General features: G+C 44.4%; 2 protein-coding genes across 2 annotated transcripts; one reads left to right on the top strand and one right to left on the bottom strand.

Moving 5' to 3' along the window:
* Window positions 1-1,939: 1,939 nt before the first annotated feature.
* Window positions 1,940-5,777, bottom strand: LOC135707362 (mitochondrial tRNA-specific 2-thiouridylase 1). The gene is made up of 3 exons (XM_065229179.1): window positions 5,631-5,777; window positions 2,992-3,157; window positions 1,940-2,930 (listed from the first exon to the last, which is right to left on the bottom strand). The coding sequence occupies exons 1-3, from the start codon at window positions 5,704-5,706 to the stop codon at window positions 2,015-2,017; spliced, it is 1,158 nt and encodes a 385-aa protein (XP_065085251.1). The 5' UTR covers window positions 5,707-5,777; the 3' UTR covers window positions 1,940-2,014.
* A 308-nt stretch (window positions 5,778-6,085) lies between these two features.
* On the top strand, window positions 6,086-8,363 carry Cdc45 (cell division cycle protein 45). Its single transcript, XM_065229178.1, has 3 exons — window positions 6,086-6,345; window positions 6,417-6,768; window positions 6,830-8,363. The coding sequence occupies exons 2-3, from the start codon at window positions 6,427-6,429 to the stop codon at window positions 8,180-8,182; spliced, it is 1,695 nt and encodes a 564-aa protein (XP_065085250.1). The 5' UTR covers window positions 6,086-6,345; window positions 6,417-6,426; the 3' UTR covers window positions 8,183-8,363.
* The last annotated feature ends 10,311 nt before the right edge of the window (window positions 8,364-18,674 follow it).

Genomic DNA, 18,674 nt, shown 5'->3' with positions numbered 1-18,674 from the left:
GTGGTCTTCAAATGTCCTAGATTTGATGCTGTGTGAGAGGATATGCTCGCCCTTAGCGCGGAGCGAAAATGGCGAGAAGACCAGCTAGAAAGTAGTAACATAGAGGTAACTCTAAGACTAGAAGGTCACGAAATAACGTGCTCAACTTTTTGGCTCAGCTCTGGTACTCTCTTCGGTCCCAAGCTAATCGATTCACCCCTCGAAAAATCCACTAACCCCTCATTTTATCTGTCAAATTTTCATAGCGAATCAAAACAAAGTACTGGAATTTATACTAGAAGGGGGTACGTTAGTCAATTTGCTTGGGACCAATAGGCTAGTCAAGTAGCGAGCCAATTTAAAATCGTTAGTTTCGTATTGATTGTTGGTAGTAATGTGCTCACACTCAATAATGCTCTCACTTAGTGCGAAGTGAAAGCCGAAGCCGAGAGAACTCTCCGTCAGAGTAGGCTGAATCCACCACCGGGGTTAACCGAGTAGAACGCAACGCTGGGAGCTAAATGGCTCACAAATTAATTATATGATTTGAGTAGTAGCTATACTGAAGATCCGAGAGATGTCGCCCCTTCAGTGGTAGGAAAATCATTTTTGCAGTATGGAGAATATCAGAAAATCCACGATTTGTGACTAAACATGCTTTCACAGAAGGAAACAAATAAACGAGTGTTTACCTTATCACCATAGTAATGTACTCGTGCAATTTTTGGGCATCTAAATCTGCTCATAAAGACGATAATGAATAAAAACTGAAAATTTTCATGCATTTCCAAATGGTTTCCTACCATTCCCATACATTCGAAAGTGACTGGCCCTCTGGATGTGGATGATGTCAAAAACAACAAAACATGATTAATTGGAGAGCGAACTGGAAGCGCCAATTAGATGAGGTAAAGTGAGGTGCGTAATGCACGGCTCCCTCCGAAGTAATACGACAAGTGGTTCCGGTGGAAAAGGGCAAGGCGTCCAAGGAGGCTTTAGTGCGGTAAGAATCCCACACACCGTGTCACCGCGACTGTGCATCCAGTCATCAAGCGGTGGCACGATGGTCTTTTGAAGGTTTCTTTTTTTTTCCTTGATTTGTTTTCCGTGCTGAGCACCAATGCTACCGACGCCAGGAAGGCAGCTCCCACACCTTGACCCTACCTATCGACCCATCAACTCATGAACCGGGGACCAACGGCTTTACTTCCCTTCCGAAGGAAGACGTGATTAGGCCTGCTTAGCCTGCTGGGGTGATAGGTAATCACGCTTACCACTACACCACCGGCGCCGCTATTTTGAAGGTTTCCTCCTTGCCAAAAAAAAAACACACACACGCGAAGATTATTAGACAAGAAATGCCTTGACTGCTTAGAGTGGGTGGCATTATTGAGTATTCCAGTTCTTCATTGTATGTACCTCCCCCTCTTTTATATGCATATCAGTGCCAACATTTCAAAGGGGCGTAATTGCTTTTGTAAACAATGACTTTAGCCGTCGATTTCTCGCAAATAAAAGTCCTCCCCTCCAAATCACCAATGCTATCTGAGACAGGAAACATTCCTCTACCTGCTGGTGATTTTCATGAGTGAGCTTTCATTCGCGAGAAATCGACGACTAAAGTCGTTGCTTACAAACTCAATTACGCCCCTTTGAAATGTTAGCACTGATATAATATATTGCAGAGCTATTCTGCCCATAATCGCATATCAGTCCCATATGCATAGGAAATCAAGCAAAGATGGGACTGATATGCGATTATGGGTAGTATTCAGTTATCGTGACCAGCGGATCGCAGTTTGCGACCCATCAAATAAATAAATAAACAAGACAAACCATTCTCGACCGATTCTGCTCAAGCAAAATTGTTTTCTGAAGCCAATTGTTATGTAGTTAAACTATCTTTATCAGGTAAGTCCAAACATATCAAAGTACCAACAATAATTCACTGTAGTCATATGGAATAGTCATCAAGCACAATAATTACGAATATCAATCCGGTTTAACAAGCTGTAAATATAAATTTCCTACTTCATTATCCACATATCGCTACCGTTGACCTATCGCTACCGTAAACTACCGAGGGACCTGGTTTCGCAATCCTAGCACTGCCAAAGCATTCCTCATCCTTATAGAACACCGCATACTGTCCGGGCGTTATCGCCCGCAATGCTTCATCTAACCTAACAAACAGTCTATTGCCGTCTTGACTAGTCTCTATCAAACTGCAATGCACCAGTGGTTTCGTATGTTGAAACCGAAACTGACACCTAAACACCCCACTGCTCAACTCCTTCGGCTTGTTGATCCAAATGGGACTCTCTACATAGACCATATCCGTCACTAGCAACGGATGATCCGTCCCCGATACCACAAAAATAACGTTCTTCTCCACGTGTTTCTGAAACACATAGTACGGTTGTAGACATCCTCCTATTTTCGCTTTCTGTCCCACAGTCCAATGGTGCAGACCTTTGTGCGCCCCTACCACCTTTCCCGTATCGAAATCCACAAAATCACCCGGTTTCGTTTCGATGTACTCCGCGATAAAGTCCTGAAAGCTTCGCTTCCCCACGAAGCAAATTCCCATGCTTTCTTTCTTCCTAGCAAACGATTCCAGTCCCACGTCGGCTGCGTACCGTTTCACTTCCGCTTTGGTCATACCACCGATTGGGAACATTGTGCACCGCAGAGCTTCGGCACTGATTTGCGAGAGGAAGAACGTTTGATCTTTGATATCGTCCACACCGGCTAGCAAACGAATGGGGCCCTGTTCTTTGAACATCTCTAGAAACGGTCCGAAGTTCGTACGAGCATAGTGGCCGGTGGCGATTGCGTCCGCTCCCATCTTCTCCCGGGCGTGCTTGTAGAATAGGTTAAATTTGATGTGCCTATTGCAAAGGATGTCCGGATTAGGCGTTATGCCGGCGTCGTAGTCCTTGAGGAAGCTCCTAAAATGGTAGCATAAGTTATTCCGTTATTCATAATCGGTTTGGAAGACATTGGTCCTACCCAAACACTTCAAGCCAGTAGTCTTTGACGAAGTTAATTTGCTCGAGGGGAATCTGCAGTTGGCGACAGAGTTTCTGGGCGTCTAGCCAGTCCTGCTCGCCGGAACAGTAACCGGACTCGTCTATCAGGTCCCAGTTTTTCATAAATGCTCCCCGAACGTCGAAACCTGCGAAAAACAAAAATCAGGGTTACCCATCGTTTGACTCTTAGCTTTTGGAAAAGTTGTCAGTCTCCTTGATATGTTGTCTTCGGTGTAATTAAAAAGTACAATCATTAGAGTTGGGAGGAAATACTATACTAATATCGGCATGAAGCTTTAGTGTGAAAATGTATTAGCTAGAGAAAGTTCTGAATAGGATAGGTTGATAGTTTCGTTAGAGTACGGCAGTGTGAAAATTGAGCGAAGTATTAATGAGACAGTACTAGTTCTAGTCAAACACACACTCCTTTACCTAGCTCATACATTAATGGATGGTATTTTCTCAAATCAACAGGCAAAAAAGTTCACATGGGGCTGTAGGTAGTGATGAACGTCGCTAGAACCTCGGCTAGAACTATTCCACAGCCGCAGACAGAGACTGAATTGGGTAAAGAGGCGACATCTTATCCATTTGACAGGTCTTCTGCTCGATTGGAATAACTTTTCATATGACGGCGGTTCTCAGGTCAAGAGTTTTACACGGCTATCGGAAAAGGACAGGACGCTTCCTGTCACTATGGGTAAATGGCTCAGGAATGGTAACGTCCAAGTCGTACCCAAAAATCCTCCAACCTCGCCGGAGCCATAGAGGTAACTCTAAGACTAGTAGGTCCCGAAAAAACGTGCTCAACTTTTTGGCTCAGCTCTGGTACTATCTTCGGTCCCAAGCTAATCGATGCACCCCTCGAAACATAGGAAAATCCACGAACCTCTCATTTTATCTGTCAAACTTTCATAGCAAATCAAAACAAACATTTTGTAGTACAAGAATTTTGACTAGAATGGGATACGTTAATCGATTTGCTTGGGACCAATAGGCTACTCAAGTAGTGAGCCAATTTAAAATCGTTAGTTTCCACCGGTTGCCGGAGCTGTGCCCAATCGAAAAATATTGGGCAATCGTTAAGCAAAACCTCAAGAAAACTCAGAAAAAAAAAACAAACTTGCAGACGAGAAACAGCTCAAAGAAAATTGGCGTTCAGCATCAAAATTTGATGCTGAACGCCAATTTATATAAGGTTGATACAACAGCGGTACAAAATCTGATGGAAGCTGTAAAACGTAAAGCCCGACAGTTCGCATTTGGAAAATCGGATGCCTAATCAAATAATTTTCCTGTATTTTGTAGCCATTGAACTTCAAAAAGAAATAAAGTTTGATCATTTATACAATAGCATAATCAGTGTGCACTTAATTATTATTGATTAACCATTTTTTAACCGTTCCACCCTTTATGTTTTATTTAAAGTTAAGTTGAACGATAATCTGAAACGGATAGCGCTACGTGAAGATTCCTGACCCACTGGAGTGAGGTACCGAGAATTTATTAAACGTCCAAGAAACATTTGGAGACCTACCGGATGTGGCACGGCTTTAAAACATCTACATGCTAGAATCACTTTTTGTAATGCTATTTGTTATTCTCTTGCAAACTTATTTTCTTGCAATGCTTGTTCCGATTATTGTTACTGTTGAATAATTGAATGTTATCGTTGATGTAAACTGAATTTTAAGGGTCATAAAGGTGTCAAAGGCATCATCCACAATTGGTGCTTAAAGTAGCCTGTTGGCGAACAAATAAATAAATGCGATACAGAGCCGGAAAAAGGGCCTATCTGCTTTGATCGATTCTCTTCATCGACTTCCTCTTTCGGTAATAACTCAGCTGCAACAACATTCCCTGTTGTATTTGACGATTTGGACGATATGCTATGTGGCATAAATAGCACGAAAACTGTTTGCATAGCCGTGGTTATCAAAAGAGAAAGTCGATGAAGAGAATCGATCAAAGCAGATAGGTCCTTTTTCAGCTCTGTATAGAATGAATAAACTCAAAGATTGCCTTCCAATGTGGTCACGGTCTACATAAACCACTGTCAAAAATATAATTTCACGGTGACTGTTCGTACAGTGTTATTATCATACATCAATGCTGAAAAGGTCTCACAGTCAAAGAAAATGACGTCCAAAATATTGTATGTCGACAGTCAAATTTGACTGTGACAGTCAGTGAAGTGATCACGTTGCCAGACAAATTTTAAATACAGGTATACCTCGATATAACGTAACTGTCACTTTTGACTTCCATCGCTGATTTTTCGTATATGGTCATTCAAACAAGCTAATTAATAACACCATCGGATAGATGAGATAATACCACATCTATTGGTAATATTAATGTGTATGATTCAATTGTTATTAGCGAGATATTGACGATGGAGTCAAAAGTGATAGTGACGTTATATCGAGGTATACCTGTAGTCGAAAATCGAAAAGGTAAACCCCCTTATTCTGCGCCGCGAGTGACGTGAGGTGACTCTCATTGCAAATTAAATGGAGTCACCTATTGTCACCTCACCACACTCGCGGCACAGAATATACCCTCAAACTGTTTAGTTTAATCGTATGCGATGTTTCAGTATAACGTGATCGCTCTTACCTCTTTGCTTCAGCATGTAAGCCGTAACGGCACTGTCTACACCACCGGAGACTCCTACCACTATTCGTTTGAACATGGTTTTACCGGATTATTTGTACTGATGATACCAAACAGCTCTGATTGTGTTTATTCGAATCATAGCACAATAACAGTTAAAACAAATGAGATGAACCAGTCAGGTGCTGAAAGTCTCTAATAATGCTAAACACTAAACCTTAAAACAATCTACCGGTACATTGCGTATACGTGCGTATACTTCAAGGTTACACAACAAACTAAATCCCATTCAACAACAAAAGTTCATTCATGAAATCGTAAGCAAAACAGTTATGTCCTTCACAGTCTGTCATCAGTGCGGTATGCGAGCATTAGGTCGACAGCGTATCGGTTTTTGTTTTGTGCAAATTTTCGATGTATGTAACGCACGTAACACCCATTTGACGTGAGCCCTTTCAAACTTTCGGCGCGCAAACGACGAAAGAATGTTTATGTTCGAGCGACGAACATCAGCTCGGGATTTTTTCAAAAATTTATGTGGATAGTACGTGTTTTGTGAAAGTAATCCTTCCAGAGGAAAGCGTGCAGCTTGAAAGAACACTGTGATGCACAAAATTGTGTAGTGTAAATGTTGGTGTTCGGATTGTGAGCTGTTTTTTTCCGCGTTCGGGAAGCTCTACTCGAATGCGATAGAGTGTGCATCTATTGATTTGCCTTTGTGTGTGCACCTGTGCTGGACGTTAGTGTAGGTACTGACTTTTTCCTTCCTCGGTGGCGGAACATATCCAGCTGATCAAGCATGTTTGTGGACGACTTGCGGAAGGATTTCTACGAGCGGCTGATCGGGAAACGGGTCGTGGTGATAGTGAACTATGACATCGATGCCATCTGCACCAGTAAGATCCTTCAGGCGCTGTTCAAGTATGACAACATGCTATATTCGATTGTGCCCATCATGGGCATCAGCGGGATGGTACGGGCGTACAATGAGAACAAAGATGACGCCAAGTTTGTGCTTCTGATCAATTGTGGGGGCTGCATCGACATTGTGGATGTTCTACAACCGGTGGAGGACGTGACGTTCTTCATCTGTGACTCGCACCGACCGTACCACATTTGCAATGTTTACAGTGATGCGCAGGTGTGTGACCATTGAGAATGTCAAGTTTACAACCATTTGATTTTGAATTGCTTTTCCTCAGGTTCAAATCATAGGCGAACTCGGTCACGATGATAAAGTGCCAAGTTTCGAGGAGATTTTCCAGGACACAGACAATGAAGAAGATGACGACGAGGACGATGATGATGAAGTCGAAAACAGCGATGATGAAGAAAAGGGTAGTCGAGAACGGACCAGATTGCAGCGCATCGAGGAGCGTCTGTTGAAGCGTCGCCAGCAACGCGTTTGGGAAGAAAAGCGTAACAGAATCATGTTCGAATACACCCAGTTCAGCTACTACGGACGTAGTTCGGCTTTGACCATATTCGAGCTAGCTTGGCACTTGTCGAAGGATTCAATCGACCTGCTCTGGTGGGCCATTGTAGGCTTGACGGAACAATTGCTGCTGGGAAAGGTCGAAAGTTCGACGTACACATTGGCCACGGACAGCGTTCAATCACACGTGTCCCGTCTAACCAACAAAGCCAGTGATCAAGCGATTCAGACTTCTGTGAAGATAAACTTCGAAAACGATCTCCATTTGGCACTGTACAGACACTGGAGTGTCCTGGATTCCTTAAAGTACTCCATATATCCGGCCTGCAAGATGAAACTGTGGACTTACAAGGGCGAGAAAGTAATGCATGAATTGCTTGTTGACATGGGGCTACCTCTGGTACAAGCTAAACAAACCTTCAATGCCATGGATTTGGAACTGCGAAAGGAGTTTTACGACAAAATGGAGAAGTTCTCTGAAAAATACCACCTTCCGGACATAATCTACGGATCGTTCATCCTGCAGTACGGCTACCGCAACAAGTACTCCGCCGCCGATTACGTTTACTCGATGCTGGCCATCCTGGAATCCATCAAGAAAGACCGCACCCCAGAAACCTGCTTCCTCCAGTCGATGGACGCCCTGTCGCGCAACAACAAGGAAATCCTCGACGGTGGTATCGACATGTGTAAAACGCTCCTATCGGCCATCTTCAGGCAGGTGCAAAGCTCACTGGAACTGCACGCCGTTTACTCAGCCGGCCCGTTCCTATACTTCATCCTGCAAGAGGAGATACCGTTCTTCACCTGCCCGTACGGTCTGCTGATGCTGGCGCGCTTCTTACTACGCGGTCACGTGGCTATCTCCCGAAATCGAAGGGCGCAGGAGCTGCCACTGATTGCCGTGGCACCGATCGATGTGAATCGAGGCCTTTCGCTACTGGTCGGCGTCCCGCCCGTATGTGAGGACAGTAAAAACTTCTTCGGCAAAGCATTCGAACAGGCGGCTCTCAAGAGTGGGGCGACGGTTTCGCAGGACTTTTTCGAAACCGCCGTCATTCAGATACGACACTCGGACTGTACTAAATTTCTCGATGCACTGACGGTTTTGCTAAGTTAATGTGTCAAGCTTTTTTTCGTTGTAGCCTGTAAGGTTAGTTAGGGTTCGCGTAGATTTAGATATGCTTAGCTTAGTTTTACGATAGACTTACTTTTACACCTGACTCACAATATTTATCTGTAAACTGAGGAACGCGGCATTATAGACCAAAAGTTGCTGCGAATTGGAATCACAAACAGGTTTGCTTACTACTATTGATGACAATTCGGAAAAAAAGTACTTTTGTTCTCCGGGCGCTGGTTGGTTACGGTCAGTTTTTTAAGCGTAGACACTGTATGTGGGGAGGGGGGGGGGGTTATTTTACGAATGTCTACGGTTCATACAAATTTTCGTAAGTTTGTATGTCCACGCGAGGGAGGAGTGTGTCTAAAATCTTTCAAAAACTGTCTACGTAGTTTATGAACAGCTCCTTTGGAAAATCAAATCTGAGAAAATAAATCTGAGCTGAGAAGCAAAGCACGCACCCAGGCCATTGAATATCATTTATATTTGAGTTGCGTTTACTCAAATTGGCAAAAACGTATACCTATAGGTCGCTTATAGAATGAGTAAAATTTTACTCAAATATGAGTGACAATTACATATATTTGATTAAACATTAATCAGTCTACAAGTATTAAGTGATCTACGCTTTTGAAAATTTGAGAGATCGAAACTCAAATATGAGCTAGATTCGTGGACGTGTATGATCGATCGGTGACGCTCAACGCTTTGAAAGCCATCAATTCCATCATCGTCCGCTGGGAGCCATACTGTGGCGGCCATCGCGATGTGACTCTCGGCAATGTAATTTCGACGGCGATTGGCAATCCGCTGACCGCCATATTGGAGCTGAAAAATGAAATGGCCAAGAACAACAACGAAGTCGCTAAACTCGCTGACATGGTGAACGCTCCGGCGTTCCAGCAGTACCGAATCGTGATCGCCCCTCAAAACGCCGCCGGGATGATGCTGAAACATCGAACAAACCAGGTACGGGGACCAGGATCATCGGAAATAGCGAAACGCTTGCTACTACTTCTGCATCGGATATGTGTTGGATTTATCTTTCACTTTTTTATCCTAGCGTGAAGCAAGCCGTGGTTGAGAAACTTGTTCGCGATGGACTGCAAACGAACGAACCAATCAAAGTGGTTTCTTTGGTGAAAAAAGGCACTGACCTACGAACGATGAACTTCATCTCGTACAAGGTCGGCGTTCCTCTGGGACTCAAAGAAGCCGCTTTGGCCCTGGAACTTGGCCTAAGGGGATTGCGTTTACAGAATTTGAGGACACGCAGACGAAAAATACTGTATGGCTACCATCTGATGCCCCAGTACCTATTACTACCCAAAAATAATTCCCGTTGGCACTCCGACTGGTAGCCCTTTCGGGACCCCAGTCCCTTTAGGAACGCCCAGCACAACCGACAACGTCTAATCACGCCATCTGACGATATACATCCGAGACGCACCGTAGAAAGCCTGATGGAAGCCCTCAATCGCCCCATCCCAGTCCCGCCAACTGCGGCCAGCGTTCATCACAGTCGTCTCGGTTCTGAGGTTGGTGGTAGAAATGGGGTCTTGCACCATGTTTGCACTGGCAAGTATTTTTACGATTCGAATTTTTCGTTGCGTGATGAATTCCCCCACATCCAGATTCTCACCAATACCCGAGACGCAAAAGGAGGTGGCGTCGTTGTCTTCCCCTCTCCTGACGAATGGTTCTACTTTCCAACCGGGACGCACCGTAGATAGCACAGTGGAAGCCCCGGTTCCTCTATCTCAGTCGCGCTATTTCCTGCCAACGTTCACCACAGCCGTCCCGGCCCTGAGTTTAGATGTGGGTTGAGGCTCTTCGGGCTCTTCCAACTTGCTATACCAGGCAAGTATAAATTCAACATTGATCATTCGCTGCCTGAAGTCGGTTTGATTTTCAGCGCACAGGAATCTTCTAACGAAGGAAACGCACGTCTTGGGAACATGGAATCAGCCGGTTCCATCTTCTTCATCTTGAACCCTGGGACGCACCGTGGACAGTATTTTGGAAGCCCCCAGTCCTTCCGACGCAGTCGCGCCCCCCGCTGATATCACTCATCGGAGTCGGCCCGGTCCTGCGATCGGAAACGGAGAGGGGGTCTTCCGAATCTACCAATCAGGCGACTATAATTCAAGATCTGTCTTGGAACATCCCCTGCCTGATGTCGTTGGCAATTCTAGATCGCAATGCAGCCCCCGCCAGGCTACTTATCGTCACGGTCAATCTGCATGTATTACCAGAACGCTGGTGGGATGAATTCCAACATCGATGATTATCGCTTAGCGGTTTCGGATCGTTGCTTCGACATCATCGCTCTCACTGAGACTTGACTCGATATTCGCAGCCAGGGCTCTACATTTTCGAAGCTCTAAAATGAACTCGAGTTTTGTTTCTCTCAAACAAACGTGTTCAACGCTTCATTTCTATAACGCCTAGCTAGACTATCAGCAAGAAATGATAATGAAAAAGTAGCACGCTTAGAAGGAAACGCTGGCTGTGGATCTTCTCGTCGTTGCTTTGCTCATCGCTTTCAATGTAAGTAACGTCGATTTTCTAGTTAAACGAAACCTCATTATGGCTTTCAATCCCCTTTCACGAACACTCTATCACCGCTCTTTCAATTTGTTTAAAATGCGTTATGTCCCGTTTTCGTTAATTTTTTTTAGATAAATATGTGGATGGAAGATAAATTAAACATATTACGTGTAATTTTCAAGTGTTTTCACGTGAGAAATGCTTTAAATGTGTAATTTCATTTTCCGTCATATACGTCATGAAACCTCTGTTGATGTGTTTCATGAAAGAGAATACTATCAAAATCGAGCGCTCTTTCGCTCATCTGTTTCACCGAAGCTTAAAAGAAAGACCAATGGAGCGACGGGAGAAAGAGAGACAAGCGATTGAACATTTGTTTGTGCACGCCGACTGAGGTTCTAGAATGCTGCGAAGCTGTTCGACTTTAACAGAAAAAGAAAGCCAGCAGTCTCTTCGTCGCATCGATTTGGTCGATTGTAGCTGATATTGTGACGCCCTGACTCGCACATTGTCAAATCAAGTGTTTGGTTCCGAATACGAGGTTTTGACGTTGGATAACGTCTTTCGGCAACATACGGGGGTACAAAATTGAAAACAGTCATTTTGGATGCGTTACGAAAAATTAAAAGGTTTTGAACGATAATAACTCAACCGTCTCTCCTCTCGATAAATTTACGAGATATTGGCATCAATCGATTGGAAATATTTCTAGCAATTTGCTGAATGTTTCAAAACTATTGATTTCATTCTGTAAACTATTGAAAAATGGTTAAAAGTAAACCATTGTCTAAAGATGGTGAAAATCGATTGATTTTTTTATATTCTTATACTTTCTCCAACCGAGACATCAGATGCAAGTATCTGACACCTCTGATATTTTCTGTTCTACTATATAAGCGTCCGACAAGGTCGCCCGTTCCATCATTGTCTATCCGATCGTCGACCCAGCAGCAGAGCAGCAGTACCAGAGCAGCGGAAGCAGAGCAACGGCAGCAGAGCAGCGGCAGCAGAGCCTGGGGGCGAAAGGGCAACTACGCCGAGTGCGTTGGTGCCAGTGCTCCGGTATACTGGGCTGCCGTCATGGAATGCCCAGCTGCTGCAGTTCTCAGTCGGTCGTATTCACCGTCTGCTCCGCAAGTACAACTACGCCGAGCGCGTTGGAAAAATGGCCCTTTTCAGGGCCACAACATTATCAAGAAAGAGTTTAACGTACGTATGCGAGTATCTGACACCTCTGATATTTTCTGTTCTACTATATAAGCGTCCAACAAGGTCGCCCGTTCCATCATTGTCAACAACATCAGCCCAACAAAACGGCCCTTTTCAGAGCCACCAAACTTTCGCAAAAGAGTTATTAAGGAATATTCCTAAAATATAATGTACACAATTAAGTATACAGCACATAACAGACGTTATCCATCGTCAACCCTGCGGTCGTATCTAGTATACAACCCTTCCCGATGTGCGGTATAAGAGGTGAGGAGAAAGGAAACTAGTGGACTCTTTCGTTCTCGCGTCTTCTTACGCAGCAACAGACGTGACGTCACGTCTGCTGTTGCATAAGAACACCGTCAGAATGAAAGAGTCCACTAGTTTCCTTTCTCCTCACCTCTTATACCGCACATCGAACCCTTCCAACTTTTTCGATGCGATCGGAATCCCCATAAAAGCCGAAAATCTACTGGTGGAGGCGTTCTCATAGCGGTCGGCTCTGGATTGAAGGCAAAAGTTATCGAAAACGATTCATGGAATTGTGTGGAACAAGTTTGGATTGCCATTAAGCTCGCTGACCGCACTTTGTTTTTGTGTGTAGTTTACTTTCCTTCGGATCGAAATCGCGACTCTACGCTAATTGAATCTCACAGTCAGCCTATTCGAGCTATAATGGAGATCGCTACAGTTGCTGACTAGATGATAATCATTGGCGACTTCAATCTACCGGCAATTTCTTGGCGAACATCTTACGACCGGACCACGACCGATCTACATTTCACTCTGGAGCTGTAAGCTTTTTGGATCATTACAGTATCGCCACTCTGAAGCAAATCAACCACGTGGTTAATGAGAGCAGTCGTAGCTTAGACCTTTGCTTCGTCACCGCTTAGGATACTGTTTCTCCGTTGATAAACACTGTTTCATACCATCCTCCTTTAGTTATTGCACTTGAAGGCAACCAAATTCCTGAGGTCATTCCACCCCCCCTAGAGGTCTCCTACGATTTCCGAAATGCTGACCACGACAGTATCGGGGAACTTTTTTCGAATTTGGACTGGCACAGGATACTCGTCCCTGCCGATGTCAATGCAGCTGCCCCAACGCTCTCGCATATTTTGGCTTGCGTCAACGAGCGACACGTTCCGAAAAAAGTTCCTAAACATCATCCTTGGCAAACAAGTGAACTCCGTATGTTAAAGTCTTCCAAAAGAGCCGCGCTAAGAAAATACACCAAGTACCACACCCTACAACTTAAGGACCGTTATACGAGGATCAATCATGCATATCAACGAACCAGTCGCCAATGTTATTGGCGTTATCAACGAGATGTTCAACGGAAGCTTCGATCTCACCCGAAAACTTTTTGGAATTATGTGAATGAGCAACGAAAGGAGTCTGGCCTTCCATCGCATATGCTGCGGCTATTAGCATAACAGTCCTATGTCCTGTGGAATTCCTATCTACATGGAACTGTTATGCGAATAGCGGCAGTATGGTACTGAACGGCGAAGCAGCTTCATGTGTGTTGGTGAACGAAGCCGCCGCACTAGAGTGCAGTGTCGCTGAGGCATTCGAGCCTCTGATACATCTAGACGCCGATCATCCAGCGTTGGAAGCATTCATCAATCGATCAGTTCCTGTTCTCTATGAAAACATCGTTAATGTACAAAGCCTGGACTTTCGTAGAACTGACTACGTCGCGTTGAATCACTCACTGGCCCAGGTAGATTGGCAGTCGCTTGACTTGTGTTCGTCCATTGATGAAGCCGTTAACTATTTCGACGAAGTTGTTAGCCGATTAATAATGGATTGTGTGCCTCTGAGGAGACCTGCTCCAAAACCTGCATTGTCCAATGCTCGATTACAACACCTAAAGCGTGTGAGATCGAAGGCTCTTCGAAAATACAGCCAGTCCCGCAATCCATTCACCAAGCGATTATTTTCGTTGGCAAGTAATTGCTACCGAATGTACAACCGTTTTTTATACAAGAAGTACTCAAGACGTATGCAGACCAATCTCCGGCGTAATCCTAAGCTATTCTGGACGTTTGTGAAGACAAAAAGGAAAGAGGATGGGCTACCGGTTGAGATTCATCTAAGCGATGAAAGAGCCAACACTTCTTTAGAGAAATGTAACCTCCTGGCTGAGCCTTTCAAGAGTGTTTTCAACGATTCAACGGCATCGTTATGCCAAGTTGCTGAAGGGATCAGAGATACTCCCAGTGACGCGTTCAGCTTTGATATTTTCACGGTCACATTGGACCTCGTCGACTCTGCCATCCAGAAGCTGAAATTCTCGAACGCTGTTGGGCCTGACGGCATTCCATCGTCCATACTCAAAAGATGCTCAACAGAGCTTTCCTCTCCGCTTTCAAAGCTGTTCAATATTTCGTTACAACAAGGTGTATTTCCCTCTCGTTGGAAATCTTCGTTCATGTTCCCGATTTTGAAGAAAGGAGACAAACAAAATGTGGAGAATTACCGAGGAATTACTTTACTTTGTGCCTGCTCGAAAGTATTCGAGATAATTATCAACGACGCTTTATTTGCCAGCTGTAGAAACTACATTTCTCCTGACCAACATGGTTTCCACCCCAAACGTTCGGTCTCAACAAACCTCGCTCCTTTCATTTCCCTATGCCTACGGAATATGGAGGCAGGGGCACAGGTGGACGTCGTATACACGGATCTCAAGGCTGCTTTCGACCGGGTTGATTATGCCATTCTAATTGCCAAACTCGAGAAGCTTGGTGTTTCTCATGGACTCACTCGTTGGTTTAAATCGTATCTTACCAATCGAGAGCTTTGTGTGAAAATCGGGTCTGATCAATCGGATTATTTTTCAAACAACTCAGGCGTTCCTCAAGGAAGCAATTTTTGACCGCTGCTATTCTCCATATTCATTAACGAAATCGGTTTGATACTTCCAACTGGCTGCCGGTCATTCTATGCAGACTGACTGCATGCGGTTGCAGCACCTGATCGATAGTTTCGAAGAGTGGTGCTCTAGGAATTTTCTCACGTTGAGTGTTCAAAAATGCAATATCATCACTTTCCATCGCAAGCTAAAACCTATTGCATTCAATTATACGATCGATAACCAACCTCTGCAGCGTGTGGACAACGTTCGTGATCTAGGAATTACACTTGATTCTGCTTTGACATTTAAGCTACATTACACGGATATCATAGCCAAAGCTAACAGGCAACTCGGATTCATCTTTAAGATCTCTGATGAGTTTCGGGATCCTACCTGCTTGACAGCTCTATATTGTTCTCTAGTGCGATCGATCTTGGAATTTGGTGTAGTAGTATGGTGTCCGTATGAAACAGTTTGGATAGCGAGGATCGAGTCTGTTCAGAGGAAATTCGTTCGTTACGCTCTTCGCCACCTTCCTTGGTACGATCCTAAGAACCTTCCACCCTACGAAGATCGTTGCCAACTACTGGGTATTGAAACTCTTGAACGTAGGCGGAAGATTAACCAGGCAGTTTTTGCAGCAAAAGTGCTGATAAGCGAAATCGACTCTCCCGGGATTTTGGCTGAATTCGAAATCTATGCACCTGAACGAGTTCTACGATCGAGAAGTTTCCTGCATCTCGGACCCCGTGCAGCTAATTACGAATTACATGATCCAATACGGTTCATGTCTGCCCGTTTCAATGAATTCTATGTTTTTTTTTTCGATTTCAACTGCACAGTGGAAACATTTAGTCAACGGATTCAACGTAGTCTGCTGGATAGGTGACGATACGGTTCGACACATGAAACTGCTTTCAATCAGCAAATTGTTGCAAGACGGTGAGAAGCTGTCCATTATTGTACATCTGATGAATTTTTGTTTCCTTTTTTGTTCCCGATCAACTCTGCGATGACGGCCTCGACTGATACAAGGACAACTCCATGCCATAGGACGAGATTATTTGTTTTTATGATGAAGACCATAGTATTATCGGGCTACAAATGGTGAATTGACAACCTGGGAAGAGCGTTTTTCCTATCTCTGGTCGTCACAAGTTCCTACCTCACACCTCCCCGTGGTGTAGCCTGGGCAATGTTGTCCTTCTGACAATAGCAAAGTGAGGGGGTGCGACGCGAACACTGGCGCGGTAACCATAACACGGCGATCGAGGAAATGCTTCGTCAACCCGCAGGAGTGCCAACCGGCACATTAGGATCGACGCCAGTAAGATTCTTATTACGGCATACTGGATACGGCATGGAACTATGGACACGACACGGCACAATGGATTGGATACCACGCTACAGGGCTGACAGTCGTGCTATTCTGCTCCCTAAGTAAAGAAGGGTGACACCTTCTTGAAATGGCGAGTGGGCTAATAGTGCGGCTGCCCCCATCCCGGTAAAACCTTGGCAGGCCTCCGGATACGTTCAAAACTCGTCACCAATTGGTGATTGGTGAGTAGTAGACTCAGATGTAACATTCCTGACTTACGCCGATCTGGCTCTGAACACGGCCCCCATGAAGGACCGTGTCAACCCTAGCATGGCCTCCCTGCTTGCATAGATAACCATGGGATCACGATAGGCGACTACATACAACGAGTGGAGATAGCGGCCCGGAGGGGGGACCCAACAGAATGGAGAAAAACGGAGAAAAAAACAAAAAAGAAGAAAATGAGAAAACCCAAAAAAAATATGAAGGACGACGGCAAGACGCCAGAAATTGAAAACGGAGGAGCGAACGTGTTTGCAAGGAGCGGGATATTGCAGAGATCACCAGTGTTGAACCTGGAGGCAACAGCGAGTTCCAACAGCAGCAGTAAGCCCCAAGGTGAGCAGCAAGGACACCAAGGAGAGCTAGGTCTTATGCTAAGCCAGGTGTTCACACCGAAATCCAGCAGTAGCACACCCCAAGAAGGATTGCAGCTTGGGAAGACCAAATTGATGGAGGTCAGGAGGAGGATCAATGAACTCCATGACTTCATCAAGGATAAGAGCAACGTCCACAAGGCAATAAAGGAAATGGTGACGGGCATCAAATCCGCCATTATTGCTGCCGAACGTGAACAGGATGCGCTGAGGACTGCGCGTAACTGCCGAAAGGGCACTGATCGAGGCCAAGGAGAAAGCAGAGTGCTGATTGAACCAGCGACCGAAACGGATGTGTTTTGTTTCTTCTGTGCTTTTTTTTGCTGCTGAAAACCTTTTCGCATGCGTTTTGTTCTCGAGTGACTGGAGGTGAACTGGTGATCGCATTTAAAAGTTTTGAATACCGTGCGTGATTTTTTTTTTTTTTTTTTTTTTTTTTTTTTTTTTTTTTTTTTTTTTTTGAGTGCGTTCTTTTGTACGTACGAGCTAGAAGAGCGTTATCAGTGATTGCGGTGGTTCAAGGAAAATTAAATAAAGCATTTCTGAAAACATGACGCTGCAAAGTCTCTAGGCCAATCGGGTGAGATCTTTCCATTTTATCTATTTATATTTTATTTTTTGTCACTGATTTATCAAATGCTCTATATTGACGAATAGAGTTGCCAAATCATTCACCCTCCCACTAACACAGCTCTTTCCTTCCTGTGACACCTATGAAGGTAGTATGGGTTCCCTGCACCTTCTTAAGTAGATGTTGGATTAACTTTCCCTCCCTTCCCCTGCGATTGTAAGGATGTGGCCAGGTGTATAATGCGATGCTTCTATTGTAGATTTTATTTTCGTGTGGGGAAAATCACTAATCCCAAGTGATATTTTCTGCGTCAACACTCGATATTTTCTGCAAAACGTATTAGTTGACCATTATATAGCCACCCACGATTTGTACAATCGCATATGCTATGCTATGCTATGCTTATGATGAAGACCATAGTATTATCAACAATCAATACGAAACTAACGATTTTAAATTGGCTCACTACTTGACTAGCCTATTGGTCCCAAGCAAATCGATTAACGTACCCCATTCTAGTCTAAATTCCAGTACTACACTATGTTTGTTTTGATTGGCTATGAAAGTTTGACAGATGAAATGAGGGGTTCGTGGATTTTCCTATGTTTCGAGGGGTGCATCGATTAGCTTGGGACCGTAGATAGTACCAGAGCTGACCAAAAAAGTTGAGCTCGTTTCTTCGGGACCTTCTGGTCTTAGAGTTACCTCTATGGTATTATTATTATTATTCGGTGTTTATTTTTATAATTGATGTGTTTTTCTGTCCTTTTCATATTGTTCCTTGTATTTTGAAAAGATATGGGGTTTTTACGCCTATTTGCGCAAATATTTGCCAAATAGGCTTTTCCCCATCAATCTTCATTTAGACAACAAAAGTCCGATGAAGAGAATAATAAATAAATAAATAAATCCCCTCAGGACATTTGCCGTCTGTTCTCAACCAAGTGTGCTATCAACGACCTCGCTTTGATAACTAGGGCGGTTCCGCAACTGAAGTCTTCATTTAAGCCTGGACCTGACGGAGTTCCTTCCGTCTTTCTCAAGCAACACATCAATAGCCTGGTGGCTCCTCTCTGCCTTCTGTTAGAAATGTCCCTCTCCAGTGGGGTGTTTCCTTCCTGCTGGAAATCAGCTGAGATGTTTCCAGTGCATAAGAAGGGATGCAAAAGAAACATCGACAACTATCGCGGCATCACATCGTTGTGTGCCATATCTAAACTGCTCGAGTTGGTCGTTATGGAACCATTAGTCTCTCACTACTAGCAGCACTTGAGCGACGACCAGCATAGTTTCATGGCAGGGCGGTCGATTACCTCAAC

Source organism: Ochlerotatus camptorhynchus, unplaced genomic scaffold (assembly GCF_037179485.1).
Source record: "Ochlerotatus camptorhynchus isolate MF236.1 unplaced genomic scaffold, CSIRO-AGI_Acam_v1.1 ptg000308l, whole genome shotgun sequence".
In the NCBI taxonomy this organism is placed as follows: Eukaryota; Metazoa; Arthropoda; class Insecta; order Diptera; family Culicidae; genus Ochlerotatus; species Ochlerotatus camptorhynchus.
The sequence above is the reverse complement of the archived record's forward strand: the minus strand, read 5'-3'. Positions and strand labels throughout refer to the sequence as shown.

What these genes read in the sequence shown, in the direction of transcription:
- Cdc45 (XM_065229178.1), top strand. Translation starts at nt 6,427, where the DNA reads ATGTTTGTGGACGACTTGCGGAAGGATTTCTACGAGCGGCTGATCGGG. An exon ending in ATGTTTACAGTGATGCGCAG is followed by an intron (nt 6,769 to 6,829) that starts GTGTGTGACCAT and finishes GCTTTTCCTCAG; the next exon opens with GTTCAAATCATAGGCGAACT.
- LOC135707362 (XM_065229179.1), bottom strand. Translation starts at nt 5,706, where the DNA reads ATGTTCAAACGAATAGTGGTAGGAGTCTCCGGTGGTGTAGACAGTGCC. An exon ending in TTACATGCTGAAGCAAAGAG is followed by an intron (nt 3,158 to 5,630) that starts GTAAGAGCGATC and finishes TGTTTTTCGCAG; the next exon opens with GTTTCGACGTTCGGGGAGCA. An exon ending in TACTGGCTTGAAGTGTTTGG is followed by an intron (nt 2,931 to 2,991) that starts GTAGGACCAATG and finishes CTACCATTTTAG; the next exon opens with GAGCTTCCTCAAGGACTACG.